Below are 27789 nucleotides of genomic sequence, written 5' to 3' on the forward strand. Positions count from 1 at the left end.
CCTGTCCTGCCCATCACTTTTGGCAGAGTTTTCCTCTGAGATGCAGAGAGATTCAGGCAGCTGGGGTAGCTTCTGCCTTTCCTGGGGACCCACACACAGGGATGCAGCCGAGCATGCTGCACACCTCTCTCTCATTTGCAGTCCAGAAGAAAAAAAAAAAAAAACAACTAAGTGTTTTTTCTTTCCTTCTTTCCTTCTCTCTCTCTTTCATTCTTTCTCTCTTTTTTTTTTTTTTTTCTTCACACGTGGGTCCCCATCTGCCCATTTAATATTTATTGACTAACCCAACTACACCAAAGCAACTAAGTGAGCAAACCCAGGGAAAACTGAGCACACAGCGCTGTATGGATGAAACAGCTCTGCTGAGGACTTCTTGGTGTCTGCATGAGCAACCGCACGCTGCAAATTCCCATGCTGTAGATGTATGGAAATGTAGCAGGTACATTCCAGTTCAGCTGACACCCCTTTCCCAGCGTAGGGCCTTTGGGGCTCAGTACATTGCCACCTCCAGAAAACAAACGCCTAAAAATCCATCCTAATGATAGAGCACCCGTGAGGTAAAACTCTGCACTTCAGCTTTTTTTGATCATTCAGGGAACAGTTGTAGGGTCTCAAATGCAAATGTTTGCAAGGAATTTGACCCTTTTATAGAGCACAATAAATCCATGCTAAAGCCACCAAGCACTTTTGTCTTCAGGAGAAGAAATCTAGCTACTATAAACATGCTGAGATCCAATTACTTGATTATTCTGCCCTATTCACTTTTTTTTTTTTAATTGTACGTTTAATTTGCTAAACAGGAAAAAAACCTACATAGTTTTAAGAAAACAGTTCCGCTTGCAGCTTGAGCATAAAAAATGTGAGTGTTTTCTGTGTGATTTTGTCTGCTCACACATTCTCCAAAAAGACTTTTGCATTTGAAATACAGGAAACTATTTTGCCAACAATCTCAGCTGCAGCAGATTGCAGTTTTATTGACCATGCCACTGAAAAACAAATACAAAATTGTTATTTGACATTTATTATTTTATAATTTTTCATCACTAAAGTTGTTAGGTGAAATTCATAGAACGGTATCCTCCAATGTGACTTGCCTGAACAAAGCATTATTGCTAAACCAAATTAATTGTTTATGGAGAGGGCTGCACTTCTTTGGGTAAAGCTTCACCATCTTCACTGCCCCCTGCCCTAAAAATCATTGATGCAACTGCAAGTATCCACTGACCTGAGGACGAAGCACCAAGTTACACTCCAGTGCTAAGTCTCTACATGACGAGTTTTGCTTGGATTAAGATTTCAAAACTGAGCCCATAATAAGATATGCCATAAAACCTCACACAACCCTCCTCCCCCAGGGATATTTATATTAAATATTTAATTGCTCAGTAAAATAAATTCTGTATGTGTATGCTTATCTGGGAAGGATTTTGATCCATTAATTTCGGGGTATCTTCTGATCTGCAGCAGCTTAGAAAGAGTCTGTACTAACATCCTTGGAAAGTGTTAAGAAGCAGAATCTGTGCTCTGCAAAAGAACACCTATTCAGGTGCTGAATATTTACACATAGGCAGGAGTGAGCTTTCCTTTTAATGCTATCTCTTAGCTGCAAGAAAAACAAATGAAAGTTATTTAAGTACAGGCCAAATCCCTGTTTCTGCTAAAGCAAATAACAGGGCTCCACAAACTGGCATGGAGCAGAACGGGGCTCCTTCATGTTACATTCATGTCATATTAATGCGGTCATTTTTATAATGACTTCCCTCTCAAACTCTATAATAAGCTTCAACAAACCCTTGAGAGAGGCAGTGTTATTAGTTTATCTGCTTTACAGATAAGTGAATTGATGCAAGGGGAAGATAAGGAATTTCCCCAAGGTCTTGCAGCTGGTTTGGTGAAGATCAAGGAAAGGAAACCAAGAACCATCCGCTAGACCAGTATCTGCTCCTCCTGCTGCTGCTGACATTGCATCCCATTGTCAGGAGCGAGAGATTTGGAGGAGCAGTGTGTGCTTGGGGCCTCTCTGCAACAGGCTGCTTCCATTCAGGTGCCGAATTGTGCTCTTTGGTATCTAAACCTGGGCACCCGCACCTACATTTGGAACTCTTGGTGTCTCTCTAACGACACTTGGGCATTGCATCCACCCTGGCACAATGTGGTACACTGGAAGTGGAATTGCATTCTTCAGTGCATTGAATAAAACACCCTAATAATTCCAAGACGTATTTATGAAACAAAGCCTGGCAGTCTCCATAGTGGGGTTTAAATAAAATCTACTTTGATATATTTAAGCTAACATTAGAACTGCTGTCTGCAAGGCATATATTTTAATGTGTCAAATAATTACAAAAAGACATATTACTGGAAAATAACTGTTGGAGGCTCTGATGTCCATAACAATATTAATATACAAAAAAAAAAAAAAAAAAAAACCCTCCAAGTGACTTTTTTAACAAGAAACTTCCAAGGCTGTAGTCTTTAATCGAGACCAGCTTGCATGCAGCTGCAATACATTTAGCCTTTAACATTAGCTCTAGCCATTGTCCTAGCACATGCCTACACCCCATGACACTTTATGGCATTAAAAGCAGTGCTGCATGGCTAGAGCAACTTGTCACTAAGATATATCACTCAGCAGAGAGCAAAGCAAAACGAAGCAGTGAACAGCATGGTCTTTCCACAGCAGCCTGTACCATGGGTCTGGCTTGCTTGACTCAGTTGTGTTTCTGGGGTGTTTTATACCAGCATACGTTGCCTGCCTCCCTGACTGCTGTGGAAGAAAACCGCTGAAGTGAGAGAAACCATAGGTTGTGCTCTGGGTGATGCAGTGTGATCTTCCCAAAGAGCAACAGAAGGAACAGCAGTCCTCTATATGCATAATCTCATGGCAGCCCAGGGCTGGTGGAATCACTCTTTCACTGGCCTCGCTTGTGGCAGAAGGACAAAACACTGCCTGGCTCTGCCGAGGAAGTGATATCCCTTACACCCGGTCACACCTTGCCCCTCCTTTGGGAACTTCTGGCCAGAGGAGCAGGGTTAAAAGCAGCAAGCAGCCACCTATCCTGCTTACTACAGGCAAGTTCAGGGGCCTGTGAAGCCCCAGCGTGGCTGCAAATGAAAGCAGGCCAAGGCTGATGAGCTGTTGCTCCTATGGGGAGCAGGCTGCCCACAAGCAGCTCTGCAGCAAAAAGCCTCACACTGAGGTTTCTTTTCCTGAGACTTTGGCGCCCCTGTGTGTCTCATTTTTGGAGAATTCGGTAGCAGGACAATCCTCTACCTCGTGCTTGAGTATTGGAGATCTTCCCTGTGGGGCAGCCTGGGTAGCGCTTCCCAGGCTGCAGTGCGCAGTGGCTGGCCCCCCACTTGAGCTGTGCAGATTCCCACCCCTTACCCAACCTCCTACAGACTCCAGCATTACCCCCTTGCAACTTCATCCAAAGCTTCATGGCAGAGCAATTCATGTTTTTAAGGCACTGCTTCCTGGAGTTGTGACGTTTAGCATCATCTCCTCATCTGTGTTCCTCCTGGTATCAGTGAAGCACAGTTTTGAAAGAGCCTGAAAGGAAAGAAGTAAAAATACAAGTATCTTAGTCTCCTGAGGGTTCAGATTTGCATATTGGACAATAATACTGTACTTGTGGGAGATGCATATCTATACCTCTGTGTCAACAATTGCAATATAAACCCCCATGTTCTTCAAACAGTAAAGGCAGAAACAGGAAATTCAAAAAAAAGAAAAAAAAGAAAAAAAAAAAGAAAATCCTAATTATAAATACTTTTTGTAGGGTAGATTTATCATTATCTCTCTCGTATCTTGAAGATAACCAGAACACAAAGGAATGAAGGGAATTGCCTATGGATACAGGCAGGACATCTGGACAAAAAGGAAGGAAACCAAGCCAGGCTGCACTCTGGTGAGATTTACCCTGCCGTAGATCCTGCTACAAGTTGGCCCTGCAGCACCAAGTCTCTAAACCCTTTGCCCCCTTCACTGTCTTCTAGCTGACGGTACTTATTTCAAAACATATAAGGGATGTGCACGTCTGATGGGTGCGGTGTTTATTTGGGGCTATTCAGAAAGCACAGGCACTCTGCAAAGTGTCATTGGAAAAATATGGCATGCAAATGCAGGCAGGCTATCACTTGCCCCAGAGTCAGCATCACCTGCTTTGCACTTAACCTCGCTAACCTGAAACGGGCCCTCTCGTGACACCTAGCTTGCCCTTCCCTGCCATTAGGCAGATGGCCCCAGCTGTACAAAATGTAGCCCTGCCTATATTTATTGGTGGGTGGTTGCCCTACCTTTGTTTCCCACCTGCAGCGCTTATTGCTCCTTTCACCAGCTCTTCCACTACAGCTTCCCTTGTCACAGGTAAATTTGGCCCCTAAGGCCACAGCTGCCCACACAAGGAGAAGCCATCTGAAAAAGGGTTTCTCATCTCCCTTGCTTCCTGCTCTGCTTCCACCTTTTGCAGTGTTGTGTTGCCCCTCTGTAAGGTGTGTTGCTGGGATCAGTCAACTTAAAAATAGCCCTGGAGAGAAAATGGAGAGGGCATCCCTGAAATCAGGGGACTTGCCTGGCTTTGGGTTCCCAGAGCAAGGATCCAGGGTGTTTGTCTTACTGCCCACTTCACTGCTGGGTATGGATATGGGCACGTCTTAATCCTGTCTCCTCCCACAATGTACTGTGGGTTGTATTTCAAAATTGTGAGCGAGCCACTGCTTAATCCTATTCTAGACTCATGGAGGAACCTGAACTTCATTAACAGTCCCGTGCTAGCCATAAGCCTGCCTGGTAGGACCACAGCTCCCTTTGTCCTTGGGAGCTTCCTTTCTTGGTCAGTCCTGGTGGCACGGCCGGTGGGAGAAAGGTGTCCATCTCAGCAGGGTGGACATCTTCTGCTTACCTCCAACTAGCACTCCTCCTTCACAGCAGGAAATTGACGTTTGTTTCTTTTCAGAAGGCAAGAGTTGATCGCAAGTGTGAGGTCATACTCAGCCCAGTGAAATTTATTTCCAGTGTTGGAAAAAGGTTTCTACTTTTCTTCTTATGTAGGGGATCTATCCCACTTGTTGGGGAGCACAGCACAAACAGCTCCGAGAGGCTGTAAGCCCCAACTGCCTACATTAATGAGTGATTGGTTTGACCTGGCTTACAGGCTGCTGATTGAGCACAAGAATTTAGAACAGGATTGAAAAATTGTCCCATAAATGGGCTGTCCACATTTTAAACTAAATTAGCCCCATAGTGAATGGCCTCCTCTACTGAATTAGTGTGACAGAGCCCTCACTGGGGACTGAAAGGAATCCATGTGGCTGGATAAGAGCAGTGTTATTAGGCTTCTTATTGGGGGCTGGATCAGGCCCAACATGAACGTGATTATTTAGTATCTTTAAGCTACAATTATGTGTGACAGAAGAAGCGTCTGATGGCAGAGTATTTGTCCTTTATGGACATGTAACTCGCAGACAGGGCTTTGGGCACTGACAGGCGGGTTGTGGTAAAGCTTTCTGTGTTGGTTGAAGATGTTTCCATCTTGAGCTGCTCACTCCAATAAAGAGTTGGCAGAAGGGAATCGGATCCTGAGCCTCAATCGCTCTGGGGTAAAGCTCTGAACCTCAGGCTGTGGTTTTGCACCAGAGAGTTCAATGACAATAGCAGCCTTAAGGGATTCACACCCTCTTCTCCAGCCTCATGCCAACACTTTTTTTTTTTCCTCCCAGACCTGCTGGATGGATTCACTTTGTCTGCATGTGTGTGTGTGAGGTATATATATATATATATATATATATATATATATATAAATATATATATATATATATATAAAAAAAAATATATATATATATATATAAAAAAAGTGTGAACTTCCCCAAGCAGATCAATTCCTGAATGTGGTGACAGTCTGGCCCACAAGCTACACAGCCCATGGAGCTAAAGGACATGGGGACAGCCAGCACTGCTGAGGCGAGGTATCCACTTGGAAAACAGGGCCCTACCTTATATTGCTGATCAGGCTGGGTTTCTTGTGCTACCTTCCACTCCTGCACCTCAAAAGCAGCTCTGGTCCTGCAGGAGCGGCTGTCCCAGCTCTCCTGGAAGACAAGGCAGGCTCTTCTGCTGGACTGTGCCCTGCAAGCAAGGAGACAGAAAACACTATGAAATCAGGGTGGAAGCAGCGTGGAAAAGAGAACCTGGAACAGCAGGACTTTACCACATTTTTGTCTCCAGGTTTTGTCATTGCCACTTGACGCAGAGCAGAAAATACCACCTCTTTAGAACCGGTGACTAGCTACAATTTATTGGGACTGGGCTGTTGCTAAACACACGGAGTAGCAATGTGTTAACACATTTTAAAAGGCTGTTTGATCACCATGGGATTCCAGATGAGCTAACAACAGAAAATAAGCCGTGATTCACAAATGACTCATTTCAGCATTTCTCTTTGATGCAGCAGTTCAAGCAAGCCCTGTCTATGCACATTCAAATGAGCGCACTGAATAGTCATTGAGCCCGGCAATGCCATGCTTACAAAGTCGTTTTCACACAGTTTAAGTATAGTTTTAAGTATAAAATTGGGCAATTTCTAGCAAGCCGTGACAACGTGATTCTTACTCACTCCAGCCGGTAACTTTTGCTCCGTTTAAAGTACAATATAAATACTAATATTTCCGTGATCGAGGGGAGAGGGTGGTCCTGAGAAATCACCGCGCCGCGAGGGGATGCGCCTCCCGCCGGCTCGAGGCCACGGCAGCCCCGGCTCTGCGGCGCTCGGCCCTGCTGCCGGCCTCCTCTTTTCGCTCCCACTTCTCCCAACAGCAGCAAAACCCGGTGCATGTTTTGGCCAACATTGCCATCCAGTGGCACAGGGGATAAATGACAGCGGAGAGACAGCGCCGGCTTGAGGGTGTGGGGGGTGAACTGCAGCAGATCGCCGCTGCACGGTTTAGACTGAATTTGGACGGCTGCACCTCTTTACTGGCAGCTTGCAAGAAGCGGCTGTTAATCGGGGTGCCGTGGGGAAAAAAGATGGTGAGCGTGTCACCTCAGCACGAGGTGCTGTGCTGGTACCCGGCCCATCTAGAGGGTGGCTGCCAGCGGATCCTAAATCCTGCTTTTATGGGGAGGGTGTGCTTTTGGTTGGTTGGTTTTCCTGGGATAACTCCATGGTGCTTTAGTAGGCAGAAGCTTGTTTTATTATTGCTTTACAGATTAGAGTGACTAAGTTGCAATATAGAAGGTCTCTAATTCATTCATCTTTTTTTTTTTTTTTTTTTTTTTTTTTTTTCTGAGATGCTGCTAGTCAGGATGCTCTTAAGAACCTCAAGTGATCCAAAACTATTGGAGAAAAATATACAAAAACATAGATTTTCCTTTCTAGAAAACTTTAAGTTCTAGGCTTTGGAACGTACCTGCTATTCATGCCTTGGCCACAATGTTCACACATTCTTGTGATCACACGTTCAGTGATCACACATTCTTGTCTGATCATCTGAATTATCCGGGTCCCTCTCCTAGCCCAAATAAGCCAATAAGAGTCATTTTTCAAGGCAATTAGCGGGGAAAAAAATCTGCCGGGGTGAAGTGGTTGCATAAAAGGAATGAAAAGGACCTTTCCTTTCTGCTGAAGCTGGGTTTCTGCAGACAGGACAGCATGTGGGTTAGTTTGTGAGCCCCCAAAGAGCCACTGGCCCTGCATGGTGAGGCAGGTCTTGCTGCCACAGCTGAAATTCCCACAGCAAGACAGGAGGTTCTGGCCAGTGAATACCCAAGACAGTGTGGGAACAGCGTGGTGGCCTGTGATGGTTTTGCTACAAAGACCTGATGCATGACCTGTATCTACACAACTGCAACCAGGATGAAACCTGGTGTCCCCGTGGAGGCAGCCAGCTCCCGGTAAAAAGAGAAGCTAGAGTGTCTCCAGCCACAGCTCCTCAACTGGCCACCGAGTCTTCCTCTGAAAGACATTAGTGGGATGACAGCAGGGCTGACGTTAACAGAGGAGGTGTGCTGTTAGGCCCGATGGAAATGGCATGTAAAACGCCACACATTTTGTGCTGTACACACACAGCGGCATCACCAGAGCTCAGTCCCCAAGCAGGCTGGATATTAAATTGATCAAACTGGTAATGAAAGTGGGAATTACTCCATCTCAGCCGACACAAGGCAGGTGACCTTATTAAAAAATATGCCAGTGTACTTAATGGGGTAGGGCAGTTTCTTGGGGAATTCATGATTAATGGGGCTATAACTCTAGAGATCCCACAGCTAAGGCCCCTGGAAAAAGTCTTACTTCCACTGTGAGATGGCCTGGCTGAAATTTTTGAGGTGGGTCTGTCTAAATGCTGGATCCAGCCTCCGTTTTCTGACAGAGAAGCCAAGACACTCCACAGGTGCTGAGCTGGTGAGGGAACAAGGTGGCCTCATGCTGGAAGTGGCGAGCTTGGCACATAAGGAAGCTCAGAGCCGGCTGCTGATGTGCCTCCTTGTCCTGCTCAGGCTAACCACTGGCAGCAACTCCAACACCCTCACTGTTTAGTCATCATGAGAACAGCAGAAGCCACCATCTGAGATGCTGTGTGCAATGTCCCGAGCAAGACCTGACACGCAGAAACCTCAGTATCCGCTGGTACCTGCAGCCTGGGACAGGGCATGTGCAACTCTCCCAAGGCATATGCATGGATGTGGAAAAGGACTGGAGAGTAAGAAAAGCAGCAGTTGGCTGTCCTGGGTCATAACGCCCAGCCCTTTCTGCACTTTCTTTGCAAATAAAAAGGATTAGAGCAAAAAACTAACCCAAGTATGGGCTAGAGGTTCAGGCCAAGGAGCATTCACAATGTGAGCAACAGGCTAGAAACTGGAAGTAGTCAGCAAGAGAAACTGAGCCAAAGTGGACAAAAGAAGCAAAGACACTTGGAGAATTTTGAGACTGCAGAGTGGAATTAAATTTTAAGACAGGATCCAGGCATGCTGAAAAAGGAATATCCAAGAAATTACAGGAAAAAAAAAAAAAAAAAAAAGCATATCGGGTACCAGCTGCCAGGTATGTTTAAGTGGGAAATCCAGTAAGAAAATCCTGGTCTGGGAGAGGTATTTTAGTAGGAAGGGACCAGACAAGAGGAAGCTGGATGCAGTAGTTAGGAATGTGATGTTGTGCAAGAGTGGAGGTTTCCAGTAGTTTTCTATCCCTTTTATAACCTCCCAGTGACACAATCCAGTCAGCCTAGATTGTCCCGGCTTCAGTAATACCATCAGAGTCTGCCCTGGACCTCATGGGAACTGGTGATTGCAGCCTTGCCCTTCCTATCAGATGGCCATCAAAATGATTGTGTTAGCAGCAGGACAGGGGACCAAACCATGAGCACTAGCCTCCCTAGCTGGGAAAATAAACAGAAGCTACCATTGGCCAACTTCCTCCACAGTTTGACAGCTGCAGATACATTTACTAGTGGCTCATCGCTACTCAATAGGGTAGCTAGAGGGGCTAGAGCAGCCGTGGATGTTTCTTGCACAGAGAAGAAACAAAATGGGAGAATCCGAACTATAGAGAAACCCAAGGAATACCTCCAAAACAACAACAACAATAACAACAACAAAAACACCACATACTTTAGCTACAGCAAATTTGCCACTTCTGAAACAGAGAGATACAGAGAATAAGGGCTCATTCAGGAACTTTTTAAAGACAAGTCCTGGTTTGGTTCTACCTCAACTTAGTAAAAGGTCTGTCCCAGTCAGAAAGGCTCTCTAAGGACAACAGATGCCTACCATGGACCTCTGAAAGAGGCTCCTGATAATTCACTGAAAGAAAGCTATGCAAAGAGGTGGAGCAGACATTAAACTGATTTGTGTTATGACATGAAAAATTGTGAGGTGAAACATGTCAATAAGTGAACAGCTACTGAGAAATGATCTTTCTTTGCATTTAGGGTGAAACACAAAAGTATCATATAAATGCTTTTTCCTTCCAGAGTGCTCCAGGACTATCGCAAGCTTACCAAAACTGCTATTTAATGGTAATTAGCAAGGATGACAAACATATTCCTAAATGATGACAAAGTCCTTTGGCTAATGTTTTCATACAGTTCCTAGGTGTAGTAGGATCGCTAACCCAGCTACAGCCAAGCTAGATGATACTGTAATATAGACAATCAGAGAAACTGAGCAGGAAAAGACCTAGAAAATCACCAGGGCTGGACCAGTATGGTCTGCAAAGTAGCTGACAAAGCTATGCCTAACCGGCTCTTCAACACCATCAAGGGGGAGAATTCCAGTCTTTCCAGACCATCTAGTCCACATTTACCTGTTTATCACTACAAAGCTTCCCTAAAGTCTGATCTTCAACTCTCCTGATGCTATCTAAGCTGATCAGTTCTTTTCCTGTCCACAGAGAACATGAAGAATCAGCTGCTCCCTTACATATTTGCATCAGGCTTCACTTCATTTATTTTTTTAACATATTCATAGACTTTCTAGAAATTTTGAATTTCCCTTCCCTTCCCTTCCCTTCCCTTCCCTTCCCTTCCCTTCCCTTCCCTTCCCTTCCCTTCCCTTCCCTTCCCTTCCCTTCCTTCCCTTCCCTTCCCTCTTTACTTTCTCTTTTATTTTCTTTTTTCTCTTTTATTTTCTTTTCTTTCTCTTCTTTCTTTCTTTCTTTCTTTCTTTCTTTTTCTTCTTTCTTTCTTTCTTTCTTTCTTTCTTTCTTTCTTTCTTTCTTCTTTCTCTTTCTCTCTTTCTCTCTTTCTCTTTCTCTCTTTCTCTCTTTCTCTCTTTCTCTCTTTCTCTCTTTCTCTCTTTCTCTCTTTCTCTCTTTCTCTCTTTCTCTCTCTTCTCTCTCTTTCTCTCTCTTTCTCTCTTTCTCTCTTTCTCTCTTCTTCTTCTTCTTTTTTTTTTTTTTTTTTTAGGTCATTACTCATGGATGTTTTCCAGACACCTACTGCTCATTTCATACTCAGCAACAAATCACGTTTAAACAAATCGCAGAATAAAGAGCAGCCAGACACCTGCGGCAGCCAGCAAGGCTGTGGGTAGCTGCACTTGGCAGAGCAGGTCGCTCACAACCAGATGGAGTTATGTTACTCCTGTAGCTGCTGAGGCACCTGCAGCAGGGGGCAGTTTCCCAATTTCTGCAGACAGATGAGGTTTGACATCACATATTGGGGAATTACTTTCCCCCCATTAACCTAGACCTGTGACTAAGAGTATCCTTAACTGACAATTATCAGGAGAAGACAAAATCTGAAAGCTCTGCTGATGGTGGTCAGGCTTGACACTCACTGCACTTCCTGAGGCTCATGTTCATAAAGTTAGCAAGTGCCTAAGTGTTTGCAAAATCCATTGAGAGCTACCTTTGGACATTCCTCCAGCGCAGATAATACCTGCATGAATACATGCAGTTCTGCATGCCAATTAATACGTATATTAAGCTGCATTAAGAAAACAGTGCTCTCTCTATGCCTTGATATTACACTATATATGATGTTATATCAGTATCACCTATAAAATCCAGTCATATTTAAAAAAAAAAATAAAAAAATAAAGTTCTCCATCGCAGCTAGCCTGTCCTCTATTAGAATGTTCAATTATGGCTTGCTTTCTCTGCACAGGAGGAGAAATTAGTATTACATAAAGCCTATGGATTTGACGTTTGCTTGACAGAGCCCCTCCAAGGACTTTCACTGAAACAGTTTTACAAAGTCAAAACTGGATGATTTTATTGAGGTGACAGGTATAACAGATCTGGAATTGCCAGTGATAAATATACTTGTTGCATTAGCGCTAAATATCCTAAAGCTAGCCAAAAATTAATTAAGCTATATTAATAATCCTCCCGGGGATCACCTATAAAATAATGCAGGCACACTGCTCAAACAGACGACCCCATTGAGGCAACATTGGCCTCTGTAGTGTGTCTGCTTCTCCTTCAGGAGAGTCACGATTTTATCCCCTCCAGCCCAGCACCTGTTCTGACAGGTGGGGCAAACGTGTCAAAAGGGATGCCAGGCTCCTCGTAGGTGTTGTATAAGCATACCTACAAATGTGGATGCGCACTGTTGGAGTTGGGGCTGCACTGGCCCCACGGGTGTCGCTACTTCAATCCTCCATCATCTTCCTTTTTGTCCTTTGGCCAACCTGTCCAACTGCCAAGGTTGTGGGCATGAGCCAAACTGCAAAGTTTTATCAGTGGTGCAACCGTTCTGCCAACATTGACCCAAGAACTTGGTTGGTTCCCCTTCTGTCTTTCTCTTTACCCTGTGTGATAAATTAGTAGGGGTTTGTTCATTGTCCTTGAGAATTTAAAGAATCTACTGAGGAGATAAGGTTTCACAACTCACGGCATTGTGACATGGGGACAAATGGGGAAGGGGGGTTGGGTAAACATCCTTGTTACATCCTGTTTTGCTGCTTCACTTCCCCTACCTGAACACAAGCACAACGCATGAACACCAGAGGAAGAATAATGACCCCCAACAACAGACTGCACAGCCTCAGAACAAGTCGACAAGTCGCCAAGTCTCAACCAGACGACAAGTCGACAAGTCTCGACAAGTCGGAACTTGAATGCTATAAAACAGTGACACTGGAAAGGGAAGTTGTGTGCCGTGGTTTGCGTGGTCTCACTTGTAACACCCTGCGTACATGCTCGGAAACCTACACCCCAGTGTTGTGTGCTTAAGGACGAGCTATTCCGTGATGGACAAAACACCACAACTACAATCATTAGGTCACCATCCCCTCACACAGCAGCTGGTGAGTTATTTTCACACAGGTAAGTGTCCCTGCTGGAAATTCATTGGAAGAGTGAGCAGTGGAGTGCTCTGCTTTGGAGCAGTAGTATGTTTGAGTTGCAAAATGTGCTCTGCTGGAGACTAGAGAGCTTTACATATTCCTGCCTTCTTTGTATTGAAAAGTCTTCCATGAAATCAGACAAAAAGTGAAGTTACCAAAATGTGAGAAGCTCTGTGAGCACAGCAAGACAAAATCAGAGGAGATGGTGTACTGTCCGGCCTTTGCTGTTTGTGCAGGCAGATGTGCTCACTGATGGTGCATGATTAGATTACTTGATGGTTCTACTGAACCATGTGAGCTGAGCGAGCGTTTTCCTTGATGTGTCACTTTATCTCTCCTCCCACTTGCTGCGAGCGCTGCTGCGATGTGACGGTCCGGTGTCAGCCTGTGTGCCTGCCTGGGAGCTCCTTTTTCAGGTAGGTTTGTGTTTTTGTCTCTTTGGACAGCCAGTTTATTTCCAGCTAGCAAGTGCAGCAATGCCAGGGACTGCGAGAAAAATAGAGAGGAATAAACTTTAACTGCTCCTGTGCTCAACTCTGCTTTCTCCTTTCTCATGTTACACTGTGCATACATGCTTTCTAGCTCAGGTGGGACACGTTATGCATGTGATAGAGAAGATCACTGCCAGGTAGGACTGTTCCAAGGAAAGAGTTTTGTGGAGGCCATGCAGCATCCAAGAGCAGCGTGAGACTGAGACAGTTTCATCTTGGTTCAAGGACAGAGGGATGGGGGCTCCTTTATATGGGCACAAAGCAGAAATCTGTGACTACCTGCATTTCTGAAACAGAAAAACCACACTGAGGAGAAATTGCTTGCTTGCTGAGGCCTTGCTGTGATTCTGACAATGCCGATTCAAACTGCCAGCTTTGCGTATGAGGGTCATGAAAAGGAATGCCATGATACTGACAGATCTGTCCCAACAACAGAATATAAAGGTCTAAGTAATTCCTAATAGATGTGAAATACATGATGTCTGTCACTACTGACCAAGGCCAAATCGCAGCTTAAATCCACAACGTGCAAAGCCCATGAATTTTGCTTTTTAATTTGCTAGTAAATTAGTTGAAACCAATTACCTATATTGATGAAGGCCAGGAGCAGTTTAGTGAGTGCTAACTATATGCCTAAGAAAATATCCTTCCTGACTGGGAAGGTCTGTTCCCGTTCATCCCCAGGGAAGACATTTCAATTGCTAATCTTACTGGGGAGCGTGTTTCTACTGTGTGAGCTGTACCAAAACTTCCTCTAAAGCAAAAATGAGAATTGCCACAATGAAGGCCCAGGGAGCAATAAAAAGGAGCTGCACTGCAAGTCTCATTCAGCAACAGATTTAGTTCTACAAGCACAGACCTCTATTACACAGCCCCTGTTGAAGAACATGTTAAATTTGATCTTCTATTTTGCCCAGGAACTGGTTTTGTACCCAAAATGCATGCCAAGGTCCAGTACAACCCACATCAAGAGAAGCCGTAGGTATCATGAGGTCTCCTGGCACCCAGCTGCTCCTTCACTGATTTTTGCCATAATATAATTCAGATTTACATCTAGATTTGGCTGTTCCTTGTGTATGAACTTTGCACCAAGACCTCAGACAGAGACTTTCCATGTGGCTTTACACTCTGTTTGCTTCCTTGCTCTGTGCGTGTGTATGTGTATGTGATTTCTGCCTATAATCCAAGGCATGGGCGTTATTTCATAGAAATCACCACAAGTTAGAACTAGTTAAAAACAAAAACAAAACCAACCCACCAAACGATCAAAAATTTTTTGACAGCTTGGATTTCTACAGTAATTATTTGCATGCATGTTTTCAGAATTTTAAATAATAACTGTGCTGAAGCATCAATGCACCAGGATTAAGAAGTACCACCAAGCATGCAGCCTTCCTTTTCCCAGAGGCTAGTAGTACCAAAGGATTGTGGCTAGTCTGGTTTGCTGAAAGGGTGTTGCAGCAGTGTCTGTGCAAGGAAAAAAAAAAAGAAAAAAAAAAAAAGTTAAGGCTTGCATTCGCATTCCAGTCCTATGATGAGCAGGTCTCTCTCTCTCATTTTCTGAATGTAGCTTATGTTTGCTATGGATCATACAAGTAATGCAAACTTCGACAGCTAAGAGTAAACAGTCTCCTTGGACATATATTCATTTATATGTATATAAAGTTTTTAAGTCTTCCTAGCTGTCTAGCAAGTTACACAGTGCCTAAAATAGAGTTTTAGAAGCATCTGAGCAGTTTCAAAGTTATTCAAATGCTTTGGAGGATCTCAGCATTTAATACTTTGGAAATGTTACCTGTGTTCTCTGCCCCAAACTGAGACTTCCCCAAGGAAATCATGCTCCTGCAGGAAAACTGGCACCTGCTCCCAGTTTTCCTCCTTCCACATTTTCCTCATTCCAGATGGGTGGAGCTCTCCTCTAAGACCATGGTGCAGGGAAAGAAATGGTCTTGCAGTTGGCTGAGGGCAGCTAGTCCCAATGGGAACACACTGAACTCAATGGTCTGTGGAGCACAGAGGGGAGCACAAAGGCTGCTGGCTTTATAATAACCTGAGATCACAGCACTTTGTGTTACTGAGGTGTCTGGCAGGGTTCACTCCTGAATGAGATTCACTCTAACGATCCAATTAGGAAGTAGCAGTGGTTTGAGGTGTTGTGGGCAGGTCTGTGCACCCGTGGGACAGCATTCACCAGTCACTGAGCTGGGACCAGTGAACTGGTGTTTGCTCCATATTCCTTTGTTGACTTCGACAGTGGTCTCAGCTCAGTGTTTGCTCATCTCTCTGAATCCTCTTTTAACAAGCTGTACTGTTGGGCTGTGGTGCCATTTTCCAGATGACTTCTTAGTGGTGTCTGGCAAGTCTCCTTTACTCCCTGTGACTTTGAACAACCCTGTTCCAGTCCTTCGGCTCCACCAGAGCAGTCTTCCTGCCTCCAGCCAAAGGCAGTGGCGTTGGTGAAGATGACTGCACTGGAAGCCCGGCATGACCATGGCTACCCCTACCCATCCTTGCTAGCTCCCCAATGAGGTGTTGTTTTTGAAGAGTGTGCTGCTTACCATCACTGTGTAAGCTTGACTCCTGCGTCCTGCATCAGTGCCTGCCTAGGGTTCATTCTGGCCACGAATCCTTACAAAGCAGCTTCAGCGCTCCTTTCAGTACAGCTTATGACTGTACCTGGTAGGGCTGAAGCTACCACCTGCAGTCTTCAGTCTTTTATTAACTGAGTATTTGGGGCCAGGATGGGAGGAAAGAGACCCAAAGGGCATCAGGAGGAACCTGTCTGTGCCTGAGGTAGCCTGTCTGCATGTGTTGGAAGGCAGGTGATGGTATTTCCACCTTTGCCTTGTAGCATGCTGGATTGTCTGATCAAAGCATTTATTGGTGCAATCTCAGATCATCTGACATTGCCTCAACATTATTTCATGTTGGATCAAAGTAGTATGAGTATGGAAAATGCTTACATCCTCCAAATATGCTGTCTCATGGCAGCATATCCACAGTAACAGACTCGCAGTTGGAAAAGAGAGAATTACCAAGTGTTCCACTTTAGACAGAGCCATGCCAAAATCTCTCACTGCATAAGCATGATGTTGTACCTAATGCATGCATGGCTCTTAGAAACAAGAGTGCCTTGTTAGAAAGCATAAGATTAACTTAAATAGTTTAACTAGTAGATTTTGTGAACTTGGTTCCTTGTGATGACTGTAAGCCAGGAGCTCATCACAACTCATCCACAACACTTAGAAGAAACAATTTTACAGCTTCCAAATTTACAACAAGAAAATATTGTTGCAATATTGTTCTGATATAACTCTAAACAGAGGCCAAAAACCCTCTTCTACTTTTTATAAATGACTGTTGGTGGCCTTACATGGTAATACAGTGTACAAACCTTTTGTAATTCTCAAGTAGCAGTGACTGATAAACTTGGATGGGTCAGAGAAAAAAAAAAAAGTCCCTATAAATAATAATAAAAAAAAAGGAATTATACAAGAGGTACATATGAGTTTTTTTTCTGTCACAGTATACACCTACAAAGTTTCGTGGCACTGGAATTCCTGCAGGAAGAGTGGGAGGGAGCAATTAAGAGGAAACCCACAAACTGTATTCAAAGACACTGAAGTATGTGGTGGTGGATGTTCTTGTTAAATTAGCAATTACACAATGTGTCTGTTCAATCTTTAGGATGCTGTGAAGCAGCTTCCCTCTACAGTTTGTTCACTACTCATGTTCCTTCCACGTAAAGAACGACTACAAAAATATAAGAAAAGTAAGGACATCAGCTGCGTATTATGCATCAGCCTGACACAGGCATTCTCCAGAAGAAAGCAAGCACAGCCAGTGAAATGAGGTGTTTCGGATGTTTGATCTGACCTCCTTGTAATATTTCAAGTAAGACTCTTTTTCCAAGCAACAATGAATACACTCAGATATTGCTTCTTTACCATCTTGATTCTCAGTGTTTCCCTTCTATTTGTTTTCTATGCCATTAATTTCCATGTGCAAAAATCTCTAAGGAGGCTCAACTTCCCAGTGAGCTCAACTTTAGCAGAAGCCTGTAAAGCACTTATTGAGGATAAGGCGCCCTTTCTGAAGGAAACTGCTTTAAAAACATCCTTCAGAAAATCCAACTGCACGGAGTACATCACACGGAACCACTACATCACCCGTGCCCTGTCCTCCGAGGAGGCTGCCTTCCCCCTTGCCTACATCATCACCCTGCATAAGGAGTTTGAGACCTTCGAGCGGCTCTTCAGGGCAGTCTACATGCCCCAAAATGTCTACTGCGTCCACGTGGACGGTAAGGCGCCAGTGGCCTTGCGGCAGGCAGTGTGGCAGCTGGTGGGCTGCTTCCCCAACGCATTCCTTGCCTCCCACACCGAGCGGGTGGTCTATGGCGGCGCATCCCGCCTGCGGGCCGACCTGCACTGCATGCGGGACCTGCTGGCCTCCACCGTGCCCTGGCAGTACGTGCTGAACGTCTGCGGGCAGGACTTCCCCTTGAAGACCAACCGGGAGATTGTCCGGCAGCTGAAGGGCTTCAGGGGAAAGAATGTCACCCCTGGGGTGCTGCCGCCACCCCACGTCATCGCTCGCACCAAGTATGTGCACCGGGAGCAACTATACCCTTTCTTTTCTTTCATGCTGCGGACGTTTGTGCACAAGGCTCCCCCACCACACAACCTGACCATCTACTTCGGCTCTGCATACATTGCAGTCACTCGGCCCTTTGTGAAGTTCGTGCTGCAGGACCGGCGTGCCATCGACTTGCTGGCATGGTCCCAGGACACCTACAGCCCTGACGAACACTTCTGGGTGACTCTCAACAGGATCCCAGGTAAGGACACCTTCTTTCTTTCTTTCTTTCTTTCTTTATTTTTTTTTCCTGAAGATGCATGCGTAGGTGTGCACACACCATACACATTCACATACCTCAGGCTGACTTCGGCAAAACCGAGACGAAAAATGTAATCAGATTATAATTTGTACAAAAGGATGAGCTACGAAATAAGCTTATTTGCTGTTCTTGGCCACTTAGATCACTGTTCTGTGTGGTGTGCATTACTTTCTTTGTATCTGACCAAAAGCCCAGAGGATCTAAGTTCCAATTCAAACCTTTGGAAATCTCTGCTGATTCAATCCTTTTACTGGTAGAAATCAAGATGAAGAAAAGGCACAGAATAAAGAGTAAGCTATGGAAGTGAAGGTTTTCTACAAGATATCCACATTTTGGGGGAGGATTTTATTTTTCCACAAATAGAAGCCAATTTCTTTTTCTGTATCTATTACTCCAGAGCAAAAATCCGAATTCAGCCTATAATTTGTTTCTAGTCTTCACATGCCCTTCTGTGGGTACAAAGATATCAGCTCTCCTGTAACAGCTGCAAAAAGCAGGTACTCATAGGTACTGCCTAAATTCCAACATACAGGCTCAAGGATTGGTTAAGAGGAACAGAATTAGAACCAGTACTTTCACTTTTACCTTATGTATTTATAATTAGTTTTACCTTGCCTAAGGAAGGGTTGGAAAGTGCACAGGACTTCTCCCCCATGCATGCACACTGCTTTTAGAAACACCAGGTAGGATTTTACTGCTCCTAACTTCCTAGAGTTTCATAGCAGCCCAAAGCAGGAACACAAGCAATGGAAGCAAGGATAGGTTTATTCTCCTGTCTTTTTCCTTTTCATCCTCTAACTTGCAGAGGATGAAAACAAGGAGCAGTTTCCACATAAGAAATGCTCCTTCCTCTTCCATGTTTTCCCTGACATTACTAGAGTGACAAAAGTAGCCATATAGCTTTGACAGATGTACTCAAGGGCTGCTGTCATCCAGGATTTTGAAGCCTATCTCCTAAGTGTAGCAGGAGGTGTCAGACTGTCCCAAGCATATGTGAGTTGGATCCAATGCTTGATGTGACTCTTGAAGATAATAGCATCAGGCAGTGGTCCAGCTATTAGAACAAATAGTTGGAGGCCTTCATGCAGGAAGAGAGATCATCTGCAGATCAGTTTCAACACACACGGTATCATGAAAGAACTAAACAAAACAGGTATTTGTAGTTTCAGACAGCCATGACAATCTCATTCAGATAATACAAAAGACTGTTTGGTCCCCATATCTTAAAATAGCACGCTTATTACCCACAGCCATGCAACAAAGACCAATACTTTCTTTTCCTCCTGCATCCTGCTCATCCTTTCCTCCCTTCTGTGCCAGGAGTGTTGCCAGTTCAATTAATTAGCCCTGAAGTAAAACAATGTACTGTTTCTGAGTGGGTGAGTTGAACTGACTCAGTGAAGAATCCAGCCAGCACTGAAGTCAGCACAAAGAAAAGCAGGGGGAAACAGGCAGATGTGGGTAAGAAAGAGAGGGAAGTCAGGAGGAAGAGAAGTCAAACCTTCCTTTCTCAGGAACCGTGAATCATTAGCCTGGTTCAAGCTATCTTCTACAATGCCACCTATGCATGTGGTATGGGATTCAGTGTGCCCCCTCACACACAGCACAACTCTGTTCTTTCACTTCTCTTCAGCTTTATGTGGGAGTACACATAAGGTGTGGGGAGCTGGGGGTCAGCCTCTTCTCACAGATAACTAGTGATAGGACTAGAGAGAATGGCCTCAGGTTGCACCAGGGAAGGTTTAGATTGGAAATCAGGAGACATTTCTTCTCAGAAAGAGCAGTCAGGCATTGGAATGGGTTGCCCAGAGAGGTAGTGGATCCACTGTCCCTGGGGGTGTTCGAGAAAAGGCTGGACGTAGTGCTTAGGGACATGGTTTTGTGGGTGACAGTGGTGGTAGGGGGATGTTTGGACCAGATGATTTGAAAGTCTTTTCCAACCTTAATGATTCTATGACGCTATAATTCTATGACTCTGACCTGGAGGTTCCGCTACTGGGACCTCCCTTGGTCACGCACATGACTCCACAGAGGTGATGGTCACTTGGTATGAGGGAAGCTGGGGGTTTGCAGGGAAAGCGCCAGGGCAGAATTGCTTTTATTCCTGGTTCTGCAAGAAGCCTGCAGCTGTGGATTGTGTGTCCCAGAGGAGAAGAAATAAAGATTGGAGTACCATGTCACTTCTGCTGATGCGCCAGCCTGGGAAGAACACTGGTTACACAGCATACCATCACTGCCTGCTGTGACAAACTTTTGGGTTAGTGTGAACACAAGGTAGTTGATTAACAGAAGGGGTGGTTCACAGTGTCCTGTCTTGCACACCCAGACCACCCTTGATTTGAATGGTCAGATCACTGAACCTTTAGGCAGCTTCCCTTCGAGAACAAGCACCTGGGGATATCAGCAACCTCTACCCACTATCTTTGGGTGAGGTCCTTTCTCCTGTTACTGTTAATTCAACATAGAAATAGGAAAGCCATGGAAGATGACTTTGCATTCTACTCTGTGCTTGCTTTTCCAAGTATTCATCCAGCTGTGTGCCTATCACAAAGTTTGTTGTTGTTTTTTTTTTTTTTGGATACAATTGCATATCGTGTCTACCTAAGTGGAAAGAACCAGTCTCACCTCAACTTTCTCTGAACAGGATAAAGGTTGCTAACTGACTCATTCGTTTCAACAATGGCTGAGAAAGAATGAAAAGGGTGGATAGTTTTGTTAGCAAGTGGTGTCTTAAATCACACCCAAACTTCAAAAGTATATCTGCACCATCCTGATGGCAAGCCCTCAGCTGGGATTTCAATAGTAGACAGCAAAATAAGAAGGGCAGTTGTCATACAGTATGCCTCAGGGAATGGCAGGCATGTGGGAGGCAGTGCTCTGAGTCAAGCTAAGTGCACTCTCAAGGCAGACAGGAGTTCTTTTTGTACAAGCAAACAGACACATAAAAATTTAAAAATTAGGAATTGCCTAACGTGATCGATTAATCTGCTATCAGTGATACCCTGAATTTTCTGGTATTCTTTTCTCACAACCACAACCAAAGGAAGTGGATGAGATTTTCCTTGAGAGCTATCAGCTCTCATTTGTCTCTGAAACTATTGCCTCAACTAAACTGCAGTGAAATTTTAACAAACAGACCTGCTCCCCCCAGCAATTTAGGCTGCATGAAGGTTCCTTCTACAGCAACTAAATAATTTAAAACTACTTTGGTACCTCTCCATAGTTTCTATACAGACTCTTAGAATGACCTTCTCAGCAATGCATGCACCATACTAACATTCACCATTTGGGTTGGCTTTTGTCTGCCACAATTGTTCATTTTCCTTAAGTTAGTGCCCACACTTCAAATGACAGGTAGACAGAGAGGCAGATGCTTTTTAGTATGATTCCAGACAGCGATGCTAGTTGAACAAGCAATATTCTAGAAGGAAGTATTTTGTACCTATATCTGCAGCATTACTTATATAACTAATACTTGTTCTCTTTTTCCTATTCCACATTATTTTAATGAGACTTCCTGATCGAGCAAGAATTTCTTGTAGTAATAAGGTATAAAAAGGCCAGGGAATCTTTTGCGATCGTTATTGAGTCTTATGTCCACAAAGCTGTTGCAATCTCATAATTAAAACCTTTCTCTTTTGCCAAACCTACTTAGGGCGAGGTGTTGCAACACAATGGCAGCAATCACAAATACATCTGCTTTATGGTAGAATTTCCAGAAAAAATACTCTTGTCCTCTATTCACCATTCAGATACCAAAGTTCATCTGAAAAAATGTGAATTAAAATATGGTTTAGTCTTTATGCAATCTGCAGTCATTGGAACTTAAGTACTGCTTTCAGTTTGATCAATTTGATTTTGCTGCTATTGAAGTCAAATGTTGCTTCACAACCAGTTGTTTGTTTTGCACTAAAGCTGCCTAGTGATGACAGGATAAGGAAGGATATGCCTTAAGGAAGGCTTTCTGAAAAGGCACAACTAATAAATGGACTTGCACTCCTTTGCTCGACTCTCCAGTATCTTTGTATCTATCACACATTGGCATAATGGGCTTCAAACAGCACAACTCCTTGAAGAGCAGAATCAGATGACAACATCTTAAGAAAGCATTTATTTTTTTCTTTGAATTTTACCATCAGGCAAAATTATTGCATGTAACTAAACAAACTTCAGTCCAGCTGCAGTAACAGAGCCTCTTTTTGAATATAGTGTTCCCGTGAGATGCTGAGCTGCTTACAACCCCTTGTTTTCATTAGGAAGGCACAGTCAGGCCTCCTGAACCTGTCCTCTGCTTTCATCTACACACAAACTCATCTGACCGCACTGAAAGCTGTGTTACACGTGTTGAGAGACAAGCCCTGTCGCCAGAAGCCTGTCTGGGCAGCTGATGTAGAAGTCAGCAGAGCCATTCCTGACAGGGTGCTGGCAAAGCAGGCAAGTCCTAAGCAGCCCTGTAGAGATCAGCCAGCTCCTCTGAGTCAAAACCATGACCCTGCTGAAGATGCTCACATTGGTTTATGGGCGAATAAAAAGCTTAGAAAAGCCTCCTTCAAAACATATTGTCAAATGAAGCTGGTTACTAGAACTGAGACCATTTCCTTATTATCCATCAGATTAATCAAAACAAGAGGTGCAGGTTAGCTCTCCTACCATTGTCAACAGCCTAACTGCTCAAGCAGAGAGCATGCATTGCCTTAATTCAAACCACTGTCTTGAAAGAAGCAGTTTCAAACAAGCTCCCCCCCTCAAGTTCTATTTCCTGCTCTACAGGTTCAGAGGTCTGCCTTAAAGCTTGTCAATCTTCTGTTAATTTAACTCCCACCCCTGCCACACACACTGCTTTTACATCCGTAACCCCCACTGAAATGGACATTTATGACAACAAGATACAAAACTGAGCATTTGTACATTTTTAAGGGGAAGTGTTGTTTTTTTTTTTTATTTTATTTTATTTTTGTTTTTCCCTGTTATTTCAATCTAATCTTGCAAGAAGAGCTTTTCTTGCAAAATTTTTTTTTCCTTTTCTTCTTTTAAAAGAAGAGTTTTTCTTTTAAAGACCTCCTGGTACCTTTACCAGTCACCTCCCTGAAGGACAGCTGGGAGAGTTTGTCTTGAAGGACAAGCTGGACAACAACTAAACCAGGATTTCAGCGCAAATCCTTCCTGCGTGTCACCTCAAGAGCCCAGCCACCATTTCCATTTGGAGGTGACCACTTCTATCCTACCTGTGGCTGCTTGGTCTCCCTCGCTCCTCCTGGCACTGGCAGATTGTGGTTTGGACTTCTCCCTAGGCACTTCTGTAAAATGACAGAGGCTGGAAAAAAGCAACAAAAGAAAACCAAACACAAACCCAAGGAGAGAACACCCTCCCTCCCCCATCCTCCCCCTCCAAACCAATCTAATCCACAGTTCCAGAAGCTGGAGAGCACTAAGATGGACGGATCCCCAAGCCCGTGAAAGGCAGCCGGTAACAGCACTACCAGCGCTGCCCCTCCGGCCCAGCATGGCCATGCGGCAGCGACGTGCAGTGGCAGTGCTGGTGACCATGGTGCTGCTGGGTGCCGCCGTGCTGCTGGGCCGTGGCAGGTGGCGGACGGCAGGGCCTGGCAGTGGCTCAGCTGAGGGCATGGTGCTGGAGCGGGTGTGTGGGGCGCTGCTGGCTGGGCAGGCCCCTGGCATGCAGGGTGGTGGGCTGCGGCCCGCGACCAGGGGCTCATCCTGCAGCACATACGTGTTCCACAGCCGGTATATCACCCGTGCCCTGTCCTCCGAGGAGGCCGCCTTCCCCCTTGCCTACATCATCACCCTGCATAAGGAGTTTGAGACCTTCGAGCGGCTCTTCAGGGCAGTCTACATGCCCCAAAATGTCTACTGCGTCCACGTGGACGGTAAGGCGCCGGCTGCCTTGCGGCAGGCAGTGTGGCGGCTGGTGGGCTGCTTCCCCAACGCCTTCCTTGCCTCCCACACTGAGCGGGTGGTCTATGGCGGTGTATCCCGCCTGCGGGCCGACCTGCACTGCATGCGGGACCTGCTGGCCTCCGCCGTGCCCTGGCAGTACGTGCTGAACGTCTGCGGGCAGGACTTCCCCTTGAAGACCAACCGGGAGATTGTCCGGCAGCTGAAGGGCTTCAGGGGAAAGAATGTCACCCCTGGGGTGCTCCCGCCACCCCACATCACTGCACGAACACGATTCATGCACCAAGAGTGGGAGGGAAGCAACATTTCGGGGCTGGTCACCCCCCAGGTGCACAAAGCTCCCCCACCACACAACCTGACCATCTACTTCGGCTCCGCATACATTGCAGTCACCCGGCCCTTTGTGAAGTTCGTGCTGAGGGACCGGCGTGCCATTGATTTGCTGGCATGGTCCCAGGACACCTACAGCCCCGACGAGCACTTCTGGGTGACTCTCAACAGGATCCCAGGTAAGCTTTGAGGTCCGTGTCCTGGCATCCAGCATCTTGGGACAGGTGAGGAGAAGGTTTTAGTACTAATTATTGCTAAAATAGTACAGTAGGAATAACTGGCCATGGCATGGTGTCAGCTGATTGTGGTGGTCACCACGAGTCTCACCTCTGTGGCATTAACCCTAATGGAGCTCGCCCACCTATGCATATCCCACTCCAATACCAACGTTTTTCAGGAACGTAAATATCTGATCCTAAAGTCCAGCCAAAGTTATCACTGATTTCAAAAGGTCTCTCAGAATAATAGTCCCTCTCTACCCCAAGCATGCACTGTTTGGAGCAGATTTAGGAAGCGTGCCCTAGCCCTCATGTTCCAGGTGAGGGCATGGATTTTTTTTCTGTGTACCAGCTTACAAAGTGCAGGAGAAAATCTTGGATGAGCTGGTGGTATAGATGTGTAAGCTCATCCCCTCCCCTATACAGCTGCAAATGAGGAAGCACACGCTGCTTCAGAAGACCAGAGAGGACTAGCTGCTTGTCATCTTGGCTTTAACTGATGTGTTGGTTTGGTTCTGGAATTACAGGTACAGGGCTTGGAAGTTCAGAGCAAATTGGGAAGCCATTTATGCTGTAGCATTTCCATCTGAATGTCGGTTTATGCATGCGTTGCAGAAATGCAAGTACGGTGGCTCATTTTATGTAACATATGGATGTCTTTCTTGATAATACCTGGTAGAGATGCAAGAAGGAAATGGAGTTGCCTCTGTCTTAGTGCCAACACATGCAAATCAACTCTCATTGTATTTCAATGGTAAAAAGAAGAAAAAAAAAAAAAGGAAAAAAAAAAAAAAAGGAAAAAGGAAGAGCTTAGCTGAGAAACGTGTTGTATCCTGTGGATGAGGTCCATGTTCTGAACCAAAGTGTATTTTTCCTGCCTCCAAACCTCTGTCTGAAAAGGAAGGGTGCTCAGCACGGTGTTGTGCCCACAGGAGGTGCTGCTCACGGAAAGAGTGTGCTTTGCTTGCCAAGTAGTGGTTTGTAGCCAACAAAACTGCACAGGTCAGGTATGAAGACGACCATGACTGACCGGACAGACAGTCCAGCCCTCTGATGCCTTTAATTTCATTTCTTCCCTTAGTGTGTACTTGAAAAACACTTCCTTTGCTGGGGGCACCTTCAAGTTCCTGAAAAATAAACTGTCACAATACATGGGGGATTTGAGCTGCATGATTCTCATGTTGGATAGAGCAGAAACATCACACTTCCCCCTTCCCCCTTACTTTCCCTCCAGCAACCAAGTACAATTAAAAGGTGGACAGGAAAATGTGGAGATATTGATCATGCTTCCCCACTTGTGCTAAATGAGAAGGAGCAGGGAATATGTTCATCCCTGTTGTAGTTTACAGGGCAGCCTTCATTTCTGCTGCCTGTGTTTTAGGGACAAAACTCCTTTTAGCCCCATGGAGGGGGAGATAAGAGCTGAACAAAAGTAGAGGTTAGCAACTCACACCTGAGTTTATATTCATATTTAACATCAGCATAACTTTTCAGACAAAGTATTTATCAAAAGAGGTCCCAAGAACAGTTTCTGAATAGGAAAACAATTGATAAGGACCAAACAAATATATAATGGAGAATGTGATAAATCCATTTTTTTTTGGTGCTGAACTACATTATTCCTTACTCTTCAATTAACTTACAAAAATGCCTAGTTTACTTAATTTGAGAGCTAGTGAATAATGTGAAGTCAGTAATTTTGTATTCCTAGAAGGCAGTCCTCCCATTGTTTTTGTGGATATCCTGAGGTCTTTCCTGTTTTGTCAGTCATCTTTTTTGCTTTCCCACAGTGTCAGCATTTTCCAAGATTTTCCTCACACCACATTTACTGCCAGCTCTTGTGAACAGGTTTTTAATTTGGAGCAATAACATATATCCCAGGCCATTTGAGGTGCATATAGCCTGTCATCACTGCCTCTTTTTTTTTTTTTTTTTTTTCTCTTTTATGAAGTGTTATCTTTAGTTGGATGCTTTCTGCAAAGGAATAACATTTTCAGAATTTTCCCCAGGACAAAATCATGCTTTTTGGCATGTTCTTTTGTTTGACAAAAGCCTAATATACAAAGGGGGGGCAGAATAAGATTGTGAAGTTCCAGTTATTGCTGCCAGGTATCTATAGCAAACTGCTGCAGTGGTTCTGTTGGCAGATCAAGCAGTCTTTTTGCATCTGACATAAAAGTCACAACTCAATATTTGCAAACAACCTTTTTTAGTTGCAAGGAACATGCTGTATTTAAATACACCAAACCAAGCAAGCAATCTGAAATCAAAAACAAAGCCAAAAAACTGCTTAACCTTCCTCCCATCAAATATCCTCAAAACAAACCAAAATACCCACTCCCGTGCCTTTGATATTACTCAGTGCCTTTAGGATCTCTTTTGACCTTTGCTGTACTTCTCTTCAAGCTCACAAGCAAAGTAGTTGTTAGGCTAGAGTAACTGTGAAGATACTGTGATTACTGCCATCCAGAAGGGAACAGAAGGCAAGCAAACAGACAAACAAACAAACAAAACAGAATAGTAGCAAAATCTTCCTTTGCTTTCAGCTTTAAATTTCAGAAAACACCAAAGTTGAGGTGATGACACTATTTCAGTTACCATTTGAACACTGCTGATGGCTTCTTTGTGTTCTGCAAGCACTAGCTTTCTGTTCTGCTTTACAGAACTGCTATCAAATAACCCCTTTTAGGAGTGTAGTTAAATAGCAAAATAAATAGTTTATATTAATACACATTTTAAATGACTTTATGAAAATCAGAAAGTGGGCTAATTGCTCTTAAAGAAAGAGGTCAGAAGTGGGGATTAAAATGTCTGTTTTACTTAAAATCATACTGAACACAGGTCCTGCAACGGCAAACCAACACTATTCTGCATTTTGTTCAAGCTCTAAAAATCTTACTGTAAATCGAGGAAAATTGCTGTGTTTTCAGTACTGAGAGTCTGTACAAATGATGGATAATAATGCAAAAATTATGAGGATGTTTCAATAAAAAGCTGCATGGTTCCCTCCCTGCCGCTCAGATAGTTTCTTTTGAAAAGCAAACAAGAGGACATAGGAATAAAAGATTTTAAATAGCCCTATTAAAAATCTGGAAGAAAAACACTTGAATATGTTTATCTGTTAAAGTAGTTTAACTTTTGCTTTAATTA

General features: G+C 44.4%; 1 protein-coding gene and 3 long non-coding RNA genes across 6 annotated transcripts in view; 2 read left to right on the plus strand and 2 right to left on the minus strand.

Annotated features, from left to right (window-relative positions):
* LOC119716143 (uncharacterized) lies at positions 1-24142 on the minus strand. 2 transcript variants are annotated; one of them, XR_011806771.1, is made up of 4 exons: positions 24002-24142; positions 23401-23472; positions 5995-6127; positions 1-3553 (listed from the first exon to the last, which is right to left on the minus strand). It is a non-coding gene; the product is annotated as an uncharacterized lncRNA (long non-coding RNA). The 2 variants fall into 2 exon arrangements; XR_005263904.2 differs by lacking the exons at positions 23401-23472; positions 24002-24142 and adding an exon at positions 6615-6825.
* Positions 4153-6233, plus strand: LOC110352207 (uncharacterized). The gene is made up of 2 exons (XR_002400816.4): positions 4153-4369; positions 5876-6233. It is a non-coding gene; the product is annotated as an uncharacterized lncRNA (long non-coding RNA).
* GCNT2 (glucosaminyl (N-acetyl) transferase 2 (I blood group)) overlaps positions 12422-27789 on the plus strand; it is a 20477-nt gene continuing 5109 nt past the window's right edge. Inside the window, exons 1-2 of one of the 2 annotated variants that reach the window (XM_072033098.1) lie at positions 12422-13200; positions 16963-18115. In XM_072033098.1, coding sequence (XP_071889199.1) covers positions 17194-18115 — 922 coding nt within the window. In that variant the 5' untranslated portion in view covers positions 12422-13200; positions 16963-17193. Of the gene's footprint in view, positions 13201-16962; positions 18116-22326; positions 24601-27789 lie in introns of those variants that run through there. The other variant, XM_027451593.3, reaches the window with a different exon arrangement.
* On the minus strand, positions 12874-16181 carry LOC140001526 (uncharacterized). Its single transcript, XR_011806770.1, has 2 exons — positions 15071-16181; positions 12874-14742 (listed from the first exon to the last, which is right to left on the minus strand). It is a non-coding gene; the product is annotated as an uncharacterized lncRNA (long non-coding RNA).

This window comes from Anas platyrhynchos, chromosome 2 (genome assembly GCF_047663525.1).
Source record: "Anas platyrhynchos isolate ZD024472 breed Pekin duck chromosome 2, IASCAAS_PekinDuck_T2T, whole genome shotgun sequence".
Lineage (NCBI taxonomy): Eukaryota > Metazoa > Chordata > Aves > Anseriformes > Anatidae > Anas > Anas platyrhynchos.